Raw genomic sequence first — 12,402 nt, forward strand, 5'->3', positions numbered from 1 at the left:
GAATTTATGTAGTGGTTCTTAGTCATCTCCCAGAGTTCTTTTGCTGGGCGTAGCTGGTTCAGTTCATTCCTGCTCTATTGGAAGTGATTTGGTTCATCTCATTGTTGAAGAGGGCCCCGTCCATCAGAATGGATCATCCTATAGCATGGTTGTTGAAGTATATAGTGATCTCCTGGCCCTGCTCACTTCCCTCAGCATCAGTTCCTGTGAGTCTCCCCAGGCCTTTCTGAAATCCTCCCGCTGGTCGTTTCTTACAGAACAATCATATTCCATAACATTCAGATACCACAATTTATTGAGCCATTCTCCTATTGTTGGGCATCCACTCCGTTTCCAGTTTCTGGCCACTACAAAGAGGGCTGGATGGGTAAAACATTAAGGCTTTAATGTCTGATGGATTAGGAAACTTCACTTTGGGAAATGCAACAAGATTAGATCTGGGAGCAAACATCTATGTGATTGGTTTTCAAGTATTTCCCATTGGATAAAAGGATATACTTAAAAGTATTTGTGAGAGTTGCAATTGTATCTGCAGCCTTAGAACTTCAGTTGTTTTGCAATTGAAAAAAAAGCCTGGGAAAAGAGCCAGTAAAGATAAAGGTCCTAAATGAGATCTTTCCCATTGCTTGGGGGTGAATGCCTTTCAGGTGCATTTGAATGTCCACGGATGTCTATTCATAGGAACGCCCCAATACACGGGCCTTGGATGGCTTTTAGGGCCTAGTTTTTAGTGACTGACTCTAAAGTCTCAAGTTGGATCGAGGATGTCATATATAGAATTGTTTTAATTGTCAAGAACTTTTTAGAGCATGATTTTTTTATTCCATATATATATATCAATTAAAGTTGTTTATTTTCACAACATATGCATGATTTTTGTTTTTTCTTCACAGGTTATTTTTTATCTTGTTTCTAAATCCGATCTTTGTTGTGCAGCAAGATAACGGTATGAATATGTATACATATATTGAATAGAACAGACATTTTAACATATTTAACATGTATTGGACTACCTGCCATCTGAGGGAGGGGGTGGGGAGGAGGGGGAAAGTTGGAACAGAAAGTTTTGCAAAGGTCAATACTGAAAAATGATCCATTTGTCAATAAAAAATGTAAAAAAAAAAAAGAAAAAGAAAAACCTACGCATGGATAATTTTTCCCCATTGATCCTTGCGTAGCCTTGTGTTCCCAATTTTCCCCTCCTCCCCCCACCCCCTCCCCTAGATGGTGAGTACATGGTAAACATGGTAAAATAGGGAGCATGCTTTTTTTGAATGAAAAGATAAGGAGGAAATGACCCACCTCCTTCGTAAAACAATTGAAATCGCTGTGCCCGGGGGCCCGTGCATTGGAAAAAGAGAAGGGCTAGGGTCCTCGGGTTGGGCAGAGATAGAGCCCCGTGGTAAACCACAGAATATGGATAGAAGGTTTCACTGAAAAACAGAAAGCATCAACCTGCTGCTCTCAAAAACAAAGGACGGCTCAGGGAAACTAACATTTGCTCTAAGTACTCTATTTGGAGGCTTTTACAAATGAAAACTCAAAACTCCGCTCACTTCCCTAAAGAGAGACATTTTCCCTAACGGCAGAATTCAGTGTTCTCTTCCTCAGAAACCTCCAAAGATCAATTCCCTTCCTTTCTCCTGCACTAAATATTTCTGAATTTGTTGAAGTTTAGAAAGAACCGCACAGTTCAAGTATCTAAATAGTATTCAGAAGGGAACCTTGCGAGGGATCAGAAGTAAATTGTAACAGGGCACAGTCTTAGGGAGGAACCGAGGAAGAGAATCCCTTGGCTCCTGGAGAGAGCTCCTGCGCACGCTGAAGCCGACTTGGATTCTTCTGCCCAAGTTCCCAGTGGAGCAGGGTCATGGTGAGCTACTGAAGGAAAAATGATGGGAGGGAGGGAGGAGGACTGAAATTCGTTCTGAGAAATAGCTGCATTTTGCATGACTTGCTTTCAGATGATAATTATACAAAAGCAAAGTCTTTTTGATTGCTTTTCGTAGCCTCCCGGGCAAACTACATTTATGCATGGAGATGCTCCCACTTTTCCCTTTTCAAGGTTCATTTCCACTCAACACTTACTCTTCTTAGGGACCGTCTTTCTCTTAGAGTTCCGGTGCCTCGAGGGCAGGGGCTGTGTTTTGCCTCTTTTGTTTCCCGGGTACTTGACACCCTCGGTGCTTAATGAGTGTGGATTGAGCCACTGGAGCAGGAGGAGATTCCGGAGGCGAGGAGATGGACCCGCAGACCATAGAAGGACCGCAAGGCGTTGGGTGACTGCTCAGAGGAGTCACGTAGAAGTGTCGCGGGGACGGAGAGGTAGAGCCACGCCGGTATGGCAGAGGGTAGGAGAGTGCACCGGATCAACGGGTTAAGAAGAAGGCGAGAGGGCAGGCTTGCAGGCCCCGGTTCAGTGGGCTGGCCAAGGAGTTTAGCAACAAAAGGAAGGAGAGAGCGGGAGTTACACTTGGGGAAAGCAGGCCCAAGTGAGGGCTATTTTTCGGGATGGGAAGGAGCCAGTAGACGGGAGAGATAAAAAGGGAGGGAGGGAGGGAGGCGGCAGAGGGGCTGACCCGCTGGGGGAGGCTCCCTGTGCGGGGAGAAAGCGTGGCCTTGGAGAGGGGGCATGGAGCTTTTTGCGAAGACTTCTTTTGGTTAGCCCGGCGCCCGGGCAGATACTCGGGAGGGCACGGAGGCCTTTGGGGCCTCCCCTCCCGCCCAGGGCAGGGACTGCCTTCGACCTCTCTTTGCGTCCCCGGCGCTCTGCAGGCGGCCTGGCACTTAGGAGCTTCATCAGAGAGGATTGATTGATTGATTGATTTTCCTCACGGCACAGAGCTCGCAGGGGTCGAAGGTCATTGGGGTTGGGGGTTTCCCGAGGCCGGGCCCTGCAACAACCCAGCTGCAGAGGGGGGGGGGGGGGGTGTTGAGGTGGGAGCTCTTCGGATAAAGGCGGGCTGGGGCCCCTGGCGGCTCACGCGCAATCCCGGCTGAGGCCGGGCCTATCGCTCCAGTGGGCCCTACTGTCACGGTGGAGTGATCTGGGGAGGGGGGGGGGGGAAGGGAGAGGAGAAGAAGGGGGAATTGGAGGAGGGCGTTGTGAAACCAGCGCCTACATACTCTAGAGAGACAGAGGCTGGGACTCGTACAATCCTCCCATATGGTCTAGCGGTTAGGATTCCTGGTTTTCACCCAGGCGGCCCGGGTTCGACTCCCGGTATGGGAAGGACGCGGTGCTCCCTTTTGTGCTGGTTGCAGGGAAGACCCCGAGACAGGGGACTTTCGGCGGGGAAGGCTAGGCTGGGCTGGCCTCTCCTCCTTCCCTTCCCCCAACATCTCTGAGCCGAGGCCCCGGGCAAGCTTTTTCACTACAGCCGTGAGTGGTCGCTACTGCCACTGATGCCCCACTTTGCACATGAGGAAATTTGCCCGGACTGGCAAAGGAAGGCTTGAGCTGAGGACTCTCGAGTCCAGCATCGCGTGGCCTTCGTCGCCCCTTAGGCGGCCCGGGGCCCCTCCCACCCTGAGCCCCACATTCGGGCTCCCCAGGGCCGCGCGCTCTGTCTCAAGTCATCTTCCTCCACGAGTCGCAGCCTACCGCGCAACCCTACTTTACCTAGACAGAAACAGATCTTCCCTCTCCCGAACCTCCCGCAATAATCTGGCGCTCCCAGAATCCCCCGGGAAGAAATAAATTTTTTTTTAAAAATTCTTTCCCATACCGGGAGTCGAACCCGGGCCGCCTGGGTGAAAACCAGGAATCCTAACCGCTAGACCATATGGGAATGTGGACGTGGCCGTCCTCTGTGATCTACATCATAGTTACAAGTCGCTGGCTTAGCACGCCCCCTAAAGGACTCTGGCCATTACTTCGGAACTTCTGCGCCTGCGCCAACTTCGTCCATTGTTTCCCCCACCACATATCCCCACCACACAACCTTCCTTAAGGGGGCCTCCGACCGAACCTCGCGGGCATTTGGAGGGAACCAGCCAGTGACAGATATGTCAAGCCTCGCTCTCGAGTCTCTCGTCCCTAAACCTTTTCTGTGCTCTGCCGAGCTGGGAAAGAAAGGGGAGGAACATGAGACCCAGACTGAGAAGAGAACAAGCCGGTGTTTCTAAGCACCTAGAAAAGCTAAGCGCTTCACTAATCTGACGTTATTCGAGCCTCACAACGACCCCGAGCGGGGTGGGGGGTTGGGGGGGAGGAATATGCTGCTAAACCCATTTTACAGCTTCATACTGGGAGCACATCACATCGTACACCAGTTCCCCGGTCTACTTTAGCCCACGACCTCCCCCTCCGCCCCACCTCAACTACGAATAGTTTACTATCACCTACCTCCCTGTCCTTCAACTCCCAAAGTCTCTCTGTCTGATTATACTTTGATTTTTCTACCCTTTCTAGTTATCTTTGCACTATCTTGGTGTCTTCGGACCCAACGTTAACGGTAGCCAAGCTTAGTATTTGCTTAGAGAACTCATTGATGTCTTCTGGAGAAATCCTTCAAGTCCCAGTCCTGCCCCACATTTATTCATTCAGACAGTAAATGAGTATCATTTCCATGTCACCCTAGAACCCCAGCCCAAGGTCACTATAGTGTGGAACCAAAAAGGACCCTATGAGTTTCTCATGAGAACCTGAACTTAGCGTCCTGCACTAGATCAAAGTGACAAGCATGATCATAGAGGGACCTTGCCTATTTTTGTTCTTCTGCTTACTTGGGCATCACATCAGTGAGGTGTTTCTACAGACAAGATCAGTGATTGTTCTCAAAAAATCACGAACTTGGAAGGTCCCCTTAAGCCCATTCCCATCATTGTGTACATGCTTTATTTAATAAAAATTATGTTTCATTTATATAAATTTATGTTTATGAAATCATTTTAGGATTGCTTTAGGCTGTAAGAAATATAATTTTTGGTATAATGGGGGCCTGATGACCTAATTGCATTCTTCTTGCTTCTGTATCACCTGCTTTCTTTCCTAGTTACAATCCTATATAAACACTGTGCCTCAGTCACTCTAGACCGAATGATTTGGACCCAGTCCCATCGGTCAGCTAGTTTATTAGACTCTCCACATTAAAAGATTAAAAACCAATCTCTGTCTTGCTTCAGTTTCTTAGGGCATTACAATAAGACACGGAAGGCTGCAATTCCCAGTCAGCCCACGGTGAAATGTTAGAGGATCTCAGCTGATCGGATAAACTCCGGAAAAGAGGAAGCAGAAAATGATTTGTCTGGGCCAGAAGCCAGGAGAATCAAATCCAGAGGGGGAGACAGATCCGGGTGCAGGGGGGCCCTGAAGCTGCAGGGGTCTAAAAAGCCAAGGTATAGAAAGGACTTGAAGGCAAAAGGTTAGAAACACGATCGGGTGGTCGTGAAACTTGAGACTGATCATTTATTTGCACCCAGATTTTGATGTCTTCAAGCCATCTTCAACTGATGGAGGAGTTTCTGCTTCTCCTGTCGTAGGGTTTGAATCCGGCCTCTTTTCCACTTGATTTGGTTCTGAAGCTCAGTAATCTCCTCAACCATCAGCAGAGTTGGACAGTACAGAACAGGGGGGCGGGGAAAAAGAAAGAAAGATGGGTTACAGGCAAGCAGCATTTCCTGATACCTGCCCCCAACACATCCTCCCTGGAAATAAAACCGAGCAAAGAAATCTTTGGGGAGCAAATGGGAAATTCTATGATTTGCTCTCACCCTACCTTGGAGGGAGGTAAGTGGCCCGGGCAAAGGCCCGTTGGGTTTCTAACAAATGGGCAATCCCTTAAGTTTGGGAGCACCCTAAGGGTGGCTCACCTTTCTGGAAGGTTCCCTGGGCCTGCCGCAGACTGCGGAGCACCAAGATGCCAAACCAGTTCAGGGGATCCTGCTGAGGAGTTGGCTCTGTGTAAGGCGGTGGGCTGGGCAGCAGAGGAGAGACCTCGTGCTGCGGCTGCTCGTGAGGCACTGGGGGAAACAAGGCCTCCTCACAGTCCATCACGACATGGGCCTCCTGGGGTCTGGAGTCCTTCAGGGCCTCGGGTTTAGTGTAAATCACCTGGAACTGGGGCTGACCGGACTCGGGCTCACTGAGGAAGGAAGTTCAGAGTGGGATCAAGACCCACACTGATGCCTCCTGTGCCCTTTCCCTCCGAGGGCGCCCAGACTTTCTCAGCTTACCTAGTGCAGACACTGAAGAGGGGAGTCATAGAGGAGCCATATTGAAGGGGGCTGACAGCATTGGTACCATGGTGTAGCGAGACTTAGAAAGGGAGAACCAGCCTTTTAGGGGGCCGGGAGCAGGGTTAAGGCCAAGGCCCGGGGACAGAATTAAGGCCAAGGGGCAGAGGAGGGAGAAGACGCGGACTGCCCCTTTCCTTCCCTCTTTCTCCCCACCCCCGCTTCGGGTTCCACTTCGAGGTGGACCCCACACCTCCTCCACTAGGGCGTTCAGTGTCGCCCTTTTTTCTTCCAGCTGCTCGAGCTCCTGGAGTATCTGCACGATGTACATATCGAGCTCGGTGCTCAGTGCCCGCAAAAATTCGGCAGCTCGAACTACCGGCGGTCGTCTCCATGGCCGCGAGACGCCGCCAAGAGTTCTGCCTGCCCCACCCCTTCCCCGGAAGTCAGCAAATCAACGTACTCAGCGTGCTCCCGGCAGCCACCTCGCGACGTCCTAGAGCGCCATTATGAACGAGGGCAGGAGAAGCAAGCCGGAAGCCCGGGCAGCTCAGAGCGGAAGCTGGCGTTGGAGACGGGCCGCGGCCGGATGAAAGGGGCCGGAACTTCCTCGTTCTCGGATCTTTCGAGCCCGCCTTCTGCTGTCCAAATGTCGGCCAAGAGAAGATTGATTGGCCCGCGGGCCAATGAGCCTGTGAGCGTGGGGCGAAGCCGAGTGTCCGCGCCCGTAGCCACGCTCCCTACCTCGAGAGAAGGGCGGGGTCGCACACGCGCACTGGTTCTCCGTCGCCCCACGAGGAGCGTTGCTTTGCTGGAAGCGGCGGCTGGCTAGCCGCGGCCATGGTCAGAACTGGGGTTCTCTGGGCTGGATGGGGGCCCCCGGGCCCCCGGGCCCCTGGCTGGGAGGTGGGGTGGGGACGGGAAGGAGGGGCAGAAGGCAGCGGGGTACAGAGAGGGGCCCGGGGATCGCCTGGCCGGAGCTTGGCGGGACACTGAGGCCGCGATCCCCTCTGTCCCCGTTCCTCGGCAGCTTCGACGTGAGGCCCGCCTGCGCCGGGAGTATCTGTACCGCAAGGCCCAGGAGCAGAAGCAGCATCTTCTGGAGGAGAAGAAGCTGAAGCTCAAGCAAGCCCTCGATGGTAGGGACGGACCCGGGAGCCCTCCTGGCCTCTCCCGCCTCCTCCCCTTTCTTCTCACTGGCCCTTTGCTCTTGCAGAAAATCAGCCGCTTCCCACCGAGCTCCGAAGAGAAGCCCTGACTCTCCAGAAGGCCTTGGAGTTTGATGACGACGGGAGTGAAGGTAAGAGGAGGTCCCCGGCGCCCTGGCCACCTCCCTCTCCCCATCCGAGAAGCCCTCCTTCATCGCGGCTGTTTCCTTCTCCTCCCAAAGGTGTCTTGAACCACCAAGATGACGAGTACCGCTGGGCAGGCGTGGAAGACCCGAGGATCATGATCACCACTTCTCGGGACCCCAGCTCTCGGCTCAAGATGTTTGCCAAGGTGGGTGAGTCAGGGCTGGCGTCAGGGAAATGGGATTCTGGGGAGCCCGATTCCTTAGCTCTGGGCCTCTCACACAGGAACTGAAGCTGATATTTCCTGGGGCTCAGAAGATGAACCGGGGACGCCATGAAATGGGGGCCCTGGTCCGGGCCTGTAAGGCCAACGGAGTGACCGACCTGTTGCTGGTGCACGAGCATCGTGGGACTCCAGGCAAGCACAAGGGGTGGGACTGGGGTGGGGTGGGCTGGACACCTTTTTCTCGATGTCGTTCCTTGATTCTACCCCCCCCCCCCCTTTCCCAACAGTTGGCCTCATCGTGAGCCATCTGCCCTTTGGGCCTACTGCATATTTCACACTGTGTAATGTGGTGATGCGACATGATGTCCCTGACCTTGGCACTGCCCCACAGGCCTTTCCCCACCTTATCTTTCACGGATTCTCCTCCCGCCTTGGACAGCGAGTAAGTCCTGGGGCTGGAGGACCGTTACCTGGAGGGATACTTGCTAGTCAAGGGGATGATCTCTAGGTCACCTCTTTGGCAACCTCAAAGGGAAACATATATATATATTTGTGTGTGTGTACATCTATATGTATGTGTGTGTTTACATATGTATGTACATATATGCACACGCACACACCGTTCTCCAGCCCAGGACTCTTACTCTAGTTTGTTGTTCTTTCCCAGGTCTCAGACATTCTCCGATACCTCTTCCCCGTACCCAAGGATGAGAGCCGCCGGGTCATTACTTTTGCGAACCAGGACGACTTCATTTCTTTTCGGTAAATCCAGGCCCATCCCCAGAGGGCAGAAGGTAGGTGTGTCCCTACGGGCCAAAGTTAGCAACATCCCTTGTGTCCTCCTAGGCATCATGTGTATCGGAAGCCAGATCATCACACGGTGGAGCTGACAGAGGTGGGGCCAAGATTTGAGATGAAATGTGAGTATAGAGGCTGGGGGAAGCAGGCCATGCAACTGAGCCCGTGGTTCCAAATTTGAAATAACCAAAGTTAGGAAAGATTAACCGGGACCTGAGCTGAGGTCTAACACGTGCATCTCTGGTTTTGCAGTGTACATGATCCGCCTGGGCACACTAGAACAAGAAGCCACCGCAGATGTGGAGTGGCGCTGGCACCCGTATACCCACACGGCCCGCAAGAGGACCTTCCTCAGCATCTAGTGGGCCCCCGACAAAGCATCTGCAGAGCTAGCATCAGATTGTGCACTCGGGAAAACAATTATGGTTTTCATAATTGTCAACGTGATACGTGTAATGAAATATACTGCTGGTCTAGGTTTTTTTTTTTTAAGTGTTACCATTTTCCCAGCAGAGTCTGACTTGGGAATTGGACTTAGAACACAGCTTGAAATAGTCAGTTCTCGACAACGTCTTCTCATGTACGTGTGTGAATCAAAGATTGAAGAACTCTTGTTCCTGTCATTGAACTGTGGTCTCCATAACAACCCTCTGGGATTCAGGACTGTTCCCACAGGACTGGAAACAGCCCTGTTATCATGCATCTTCAGGCTTGTCACGGGCAACCACCCACACCCTATATTATAATGGTATTGATTGTATTGTAATCTACTTTACGATTTATGATTTGTACCTTTTGCTGCAGCAGGGGGAGGTCCCCTGCCCAGGAGAGCTTCCAGATTACAGACTCTTCTTCACTCTGAAAGTGATAAATTAAACCATGACTTGAGCTCTAAAATGTGGGTCTAGGCTGCCCAGTGTGGCTCTAGCTATTCACATTTAGAGACCAAGATATTAAAATTCTGTTTATAAGCTGGACCACAGACTAAGGCAAAAGGTGAGACCACCAGCCTTTGCCTGCAAGGGGGCCACTCTTGTTGCCCCATCGGCGCTTTTGTGTTCTGGGGCTCAAGGTACCAGGAGGGTGAGCATTACAGCCAGCCAGTGCTAAAGGTTTCTATGTTTCCTGTGATGGACACACTGAAAACCGTTCTCTGGCATATGCTGGTTTGGGTACAGGCAACGGGAGCCAGGGGAAATCGGCCCTTTGAGGCCCGGAGCCTCGAGTGGTTACACCACAGTTGATCACAAAGTCAGGGATGGGTGGAAATTAGGGAGCTGGGCCAGGTACTTGAACCCAGGCTGTGTGGCCTTCCTCTGCTGAGGATGTGAACCAAGAGTATCTGCTGGGTCTGAGCTTTGTCGTGTTTCCTGGGGCAGCGACGAATTAGGCCTCAGACAACCTTGGGGACTGGATCCTGAGGTATTATCTGGCTAGCCTTTGAGCATAGGCATTTAGTACGATCCATCTCCATCCGGGAATCCCCCCTCTGCAGGAATGAGGGCCATTGTTCTTCCTTCCCAGCGTGGCCTATTTCACTTTGAGATCTTTTACCCTTAAGAAGGCTTCCCTCTCGTTAAAGCCAATTTCTGCTCTTCAGTGCTGCTGACCGGGGCCTTTGAAGGGCAGAACAAATTTAACCCTTCTGCGCTTCCCCCTCTGGAGCCAATTCAGCACCCTGACACCCTGGGGTACATCGAGGCGAGGTACAAGGACACCTCATCCAGGATGGGGGAAATTTTTATTGTGAAAAGTGATCTCTAATTTCACCTGCCTAATGTTTGCCTAAGGAATCGGAGCCAAAGCCGCCTTGGGCCTGGGCTCCAGGGAAGGAAACTCCACAGGTTTCCTACACTCGAGTCCACTCGGCTGGAGGATCCCGGGGACCTTTTGGTTTCCCGATTCGAATGTTGAAGCCTGTGGGAAAAGGGAAGGGTTGAGACCTGAGGAAGATTTGGGAGAATAGGAAAGGGGGTGGAGGAAAAGCTGGGTGCTCTCTGCTGCCACTCACCAAGGCTGCTGCTGGGCTGGAGGCCACTGGGGCCCAGGCCTGGAACCGCAATGTCTGTCACATCTTCGTAGGCCTCGGGCCCGGGGCAGTTCCTGGAAGGGGTGCTGGCTGTGGGCAAGATCCCACAAAAGCCCGGTTTAAAACCCTGAGGCTCCTGGGGAGTTGCCTACTCCCCAGCCACTGCATCAGGCCTCCACCACTCTCTACCTCCAGCTACCTCCCTACTTACCTTTCCTTGTGGTGCTGGGGTCAACGACCTAGAGAGAAGAAAGGCAGTGACTGGAAGGAGGCCTGGGAAACTGGCCTGCCCAGCATGTTCCAGCCTCCCAGCTTTACCACTTACCGAGGACAGCAAGGGCCTCCCAGAACCCGGCGAGGAGCACACTGGGCTTTCTAGGGCCGCTGAGCCAGGGTGGGCCACAGCAGTGTATTCTGTGGGAGTCGCGGGTCCCCCACGCAGGGCCCTGGGCTTGACGGTGCTGTACACAGCCCCCTCGGGCTCTTCCTCGGCGGGGTCGCGGGCCACGGCCGGCCCCGGAGCGTGTCCTCGTTTCTGCACTGAGGCGTATGTCGCAGCCATAACTGGTTCAGCCGGGTGCTGAGGCCCTGAAAAAAAAACAGCAGGGAGCTGAAAGCAGCCTAACCCTAACCCTAAATGTGCCTTCTGCCACTTGGGCGCAGAGGCAGGAAATGGACCCCCGACCCCTAGGAGAGACTGGCCAGCACTTACAGCATCCCAAGCCACACATTTGGAACTCCAAGCTCAGCTGAGCCCCCCTTCAAGAGGGGGAGAGTGAGAGGCTGCCAGACACACACCCTCTGGCCCAGATGCCTCTCTAGCCAAAGCCACGCTTGAACACAGGCTTTTCTAGCCGCCTTGCCCTTGCCCCACTGTCTCGGGCATCAGGCAGGGGGGTGGAGAAACGGGACCGTCTTGCCTCAAACCAAGGGTAAAGGAAAGAGTCCAGGCAGCTGGCAAGTCGTGCCTCCATCCTGCTCAGGGACCCCAGGGTCGAAGATGCAACCTCCCCCTCTAGGGACCCTAGAAATAGGGGCAAGGGGCGGGCTTTCATTAAGGGTTGTTTCTGCAGAGCCAGGCCGAGAGGGCTAAACCCTGAAGGAAAGGGGACCTCCTTCAGATCTAACAGCCTTCAGAAGAAAGAAAAAGTGCCCGGTGCCACCGCGGGGTAGGGAGGACAGGGATGGGGGGTGGCAAGAGCTGCCAAGTTCCCCCAAAACCTGCCGAGAAGCTGTTGCTGCCCCACCCCTCAGAGGCTGAAATAGGCCCAAAGGGAGAGCCTGCAAGAGAAGCTGTACCTGCCAACAGAAGCTTCAAGGGAAGGACTCCTCAGCTTTGGGGGAAGAGAAGACTGGGAGGGAGAATGAGGCTCCAGGGCCCCTGAGCTTCCTCTCAGGAAGTGTGGCCTAGCCAAGCCCAGCCCAGGCGATGACGTGAAGCTGTCCCGCTGTGAGGAGGCCCTGGGCCCGAGCCTCTGAGCCTTCCTGGCTCTGCCGGGTTGGCAGATGGCAGGAGTGCTGAAAGTGGGAGGAGGCAAGTTTGAGGCAGGCAGAGGCCCAAGGAAGGCCCGGAAAGCTGAGGAGTCTCCCATCTCCGAGCAGATTCCCCCGTGGGCTTTCAGCACAGGACTCTGCTGATGTAATTTGGGGAGCAGCATTCCATTTGGGGCAGTGGCAGGGACAGGGGGAGAGGAAGCCAGGAGCTGACAAAAGCAGCCTTCAGGGAGGAGAAAAATCTCTGCTCACTTGGGTCCTGGCTGAGGAGGGTAACACTAGTGTGTTCCAGAGGAGGAGGTGGGGAGGCCCGAGAACCACAGTGACTTTTTTTTTTTGGGGGGGGGGGAGTGCAAACCTTTATTCTAGGCCTACTATGTGCCAGT

General features: G+C 53.2%; 3 protein-coding genes and 2 non-coding genes across 6 annotated transcripts; 2 read left to right on the forward strand and 3 right to left on the reverse strand.

Annotated features, from left to right (window-relative positions):
- The first annotated feature begins 3,160 nt into the window (after positions 1-3,160).
- Positions 3,161-3,232, forward strand: TRNAE-UUC (transfer RNA glutamic acid (anticodon UUC)). The gene has a single exon. It is a non-coding gene; the product is annotated as a tRNA-Glu (tRNA).
- A 487-nt stretch (positions 3,233-3,719) lies between these two features.
- Positions 3,720-3,791, reverse strand: TRNAE-UUC (transfer RNA glutamic acid (anticodon UUC)). The gene has a single exon. It is a non-coding gene; the product is annotated as a tRNA-Glu (tRNA).
- A 1,032-nt stretch (positions 3,792-4,823) lies between these two features.
- On the reverse strand, positions 4,824-6,342 carry LOC127542446 (coiled-coil domain-containing protein 115-like). 2 transcript variants are annotated; one of them, XM_051968032.1, is made up of 3 exons: positions 6,178-6,342; positions 5,815-6,086; positions 4,824-5,535 (listed from the first exon to the last, which is right to left on the reverse strand). In XM_051968032.1, the coding sequence occupies exons 1-3, from the start codon at positions 6,204-6,206 to the stop codon at positions 5,528-5,530; spliced, it is 309 nt and encodes a 102-aa protein (XP_051823992.1). In that variant the 5' UTR covers positions 6,207-6,342; the 3' UTR covers positions 4,824-5,527. The 2 variants fall into 2 exon arrangements, with proteins under 2 accessions (XP_051823992.1, XP_051823991.1); XM_051968031.1 differs by having other exon boundaries at positions 4,824-6,086.
- A 546-nt stretch (positions 6,343-6,888) lies between these two features.
- IMP4 (IMP U3 small nucleolar ribonucleoprotein 4) lies at positions 6,889-9,470 on the forward strand. The gene is made up of 9 exons (XM_051968030.1): positions 6,889-7,020; positions 7,208-7,316; positions 7,394-7,477; positions 7,568-7,677; positions 7,755-7,887; positions 7,983-8,137; positions 8,363-8,457; positions 8,542-8,615; positions 8,746-9,470. The coding sequence occupies exons 1-9, from the start codon at positions 7,018-7,020 to the stop codon at positions 8,853-8,855; spliced, it is 873 nt and encodes a 290-aa protein (XP_051823990.1). The 5' UTR covers positions 6,889-7,017; the 3' UTR covers positions 8,856-9,470.
- Positions 9,471-10,217: 747 nt separating this feature from the next.
- On the reverse strand, positions 10,218-11,993 carry LOC127542443 (tyrosine-protein phosphatase non-receptor type 18-like). The gene is made up of 5 exons (XM_051968029.1): positions 11,822-11,993; positions 10,848-11,110; positions 10,734-10,761; positions 10,505-10,612; positions 10,218-10,410 (listed from the first exon to the last, which is right to left on the reverse strand). The coding sequence occupies exons 2-5, from the start codon at positions 11,082-11,084 to the stop codon at positions 10,343-10,345; spliced, it is 441 nt and encodes a 146-aa protein (XP_051823989.1). The 5' UTR covers positions 11,085-11,110; positions 11,822-11,993; the 3' UTR covers positions 10,218-10,342.
- Between the last annotated feature and the right edge of the window lie 409 nt (positions 11,994-12,402).

This window comes from Antechinus flavipes, chromosome X, assembly GCF_016432865.1.
Source record: "Antechinus flavipes isolate AdamAnt ecotype Samford, QLD, Australia chromosome X, AdamAnt_v2, whole genome shotgun sequence".
NCBI classification, from domain to species: domain Eukaryota; kingdom Metazoa; phylum Chordata; class Mammalia; order Dasyuromorphia; family Dasyuridae; genus Antechinus; species Antechinus flavipes.

Bases quoted from the DNA above. Each gene is read 5' to 3' on its own strand.
- IMP4 (XM_051968030.1), top strand. The intron at 7,478-7,567 runs GTAAGAGGAGGT...CTCCTCCCAAAG, and splicing joins TGATGACGACGGGAGTGAAG to GTGTCTTGAACCACCAAGAT. The intron at 8,458-8,541 runs GTAAATCCAGGC...GTGTCCTCCTAG, and splicing joins GACGACTTCATTTCTTTTCG to GCATCATGTGTATCGGAAGC.
- LOC127542446 (XM_051968031.1), bottom strand. From the start codon at position 6,206: ATGACTCCCCTCTTCAGTGTCTGCACTAG. The intron at 6,087-6,177 runs GTAAGCTGAGAA...TTCCTTCCTCAG, and splicing joins CTCTTCAGTGTCTGCACTAG to TGAGCCCGAGTCCGGTCAGC.
- LOC127542443 (XM_051968029.1), bottom strand. From the start codon at position 11,084: ATGGCTGCGACATACGCCTCAGTGCAGAAACGAGGACACGCTCCGGGG. The intron at 10,762-10,847 runs GTAAGTGGTAAA...TCTTCTCTCTAG, and splicing joins GGAGGCCCTTGCTGTCCTCG to GTCGTTGACCCCAGCACCAC. The intron at 10,411-10,504 runs GTGAGTGGCAGC...CTTTTCCCACAG, and splicing joins CCAGCCCAGCAGCAGCCTTG to GCTTCAACATTCGAATCGGG.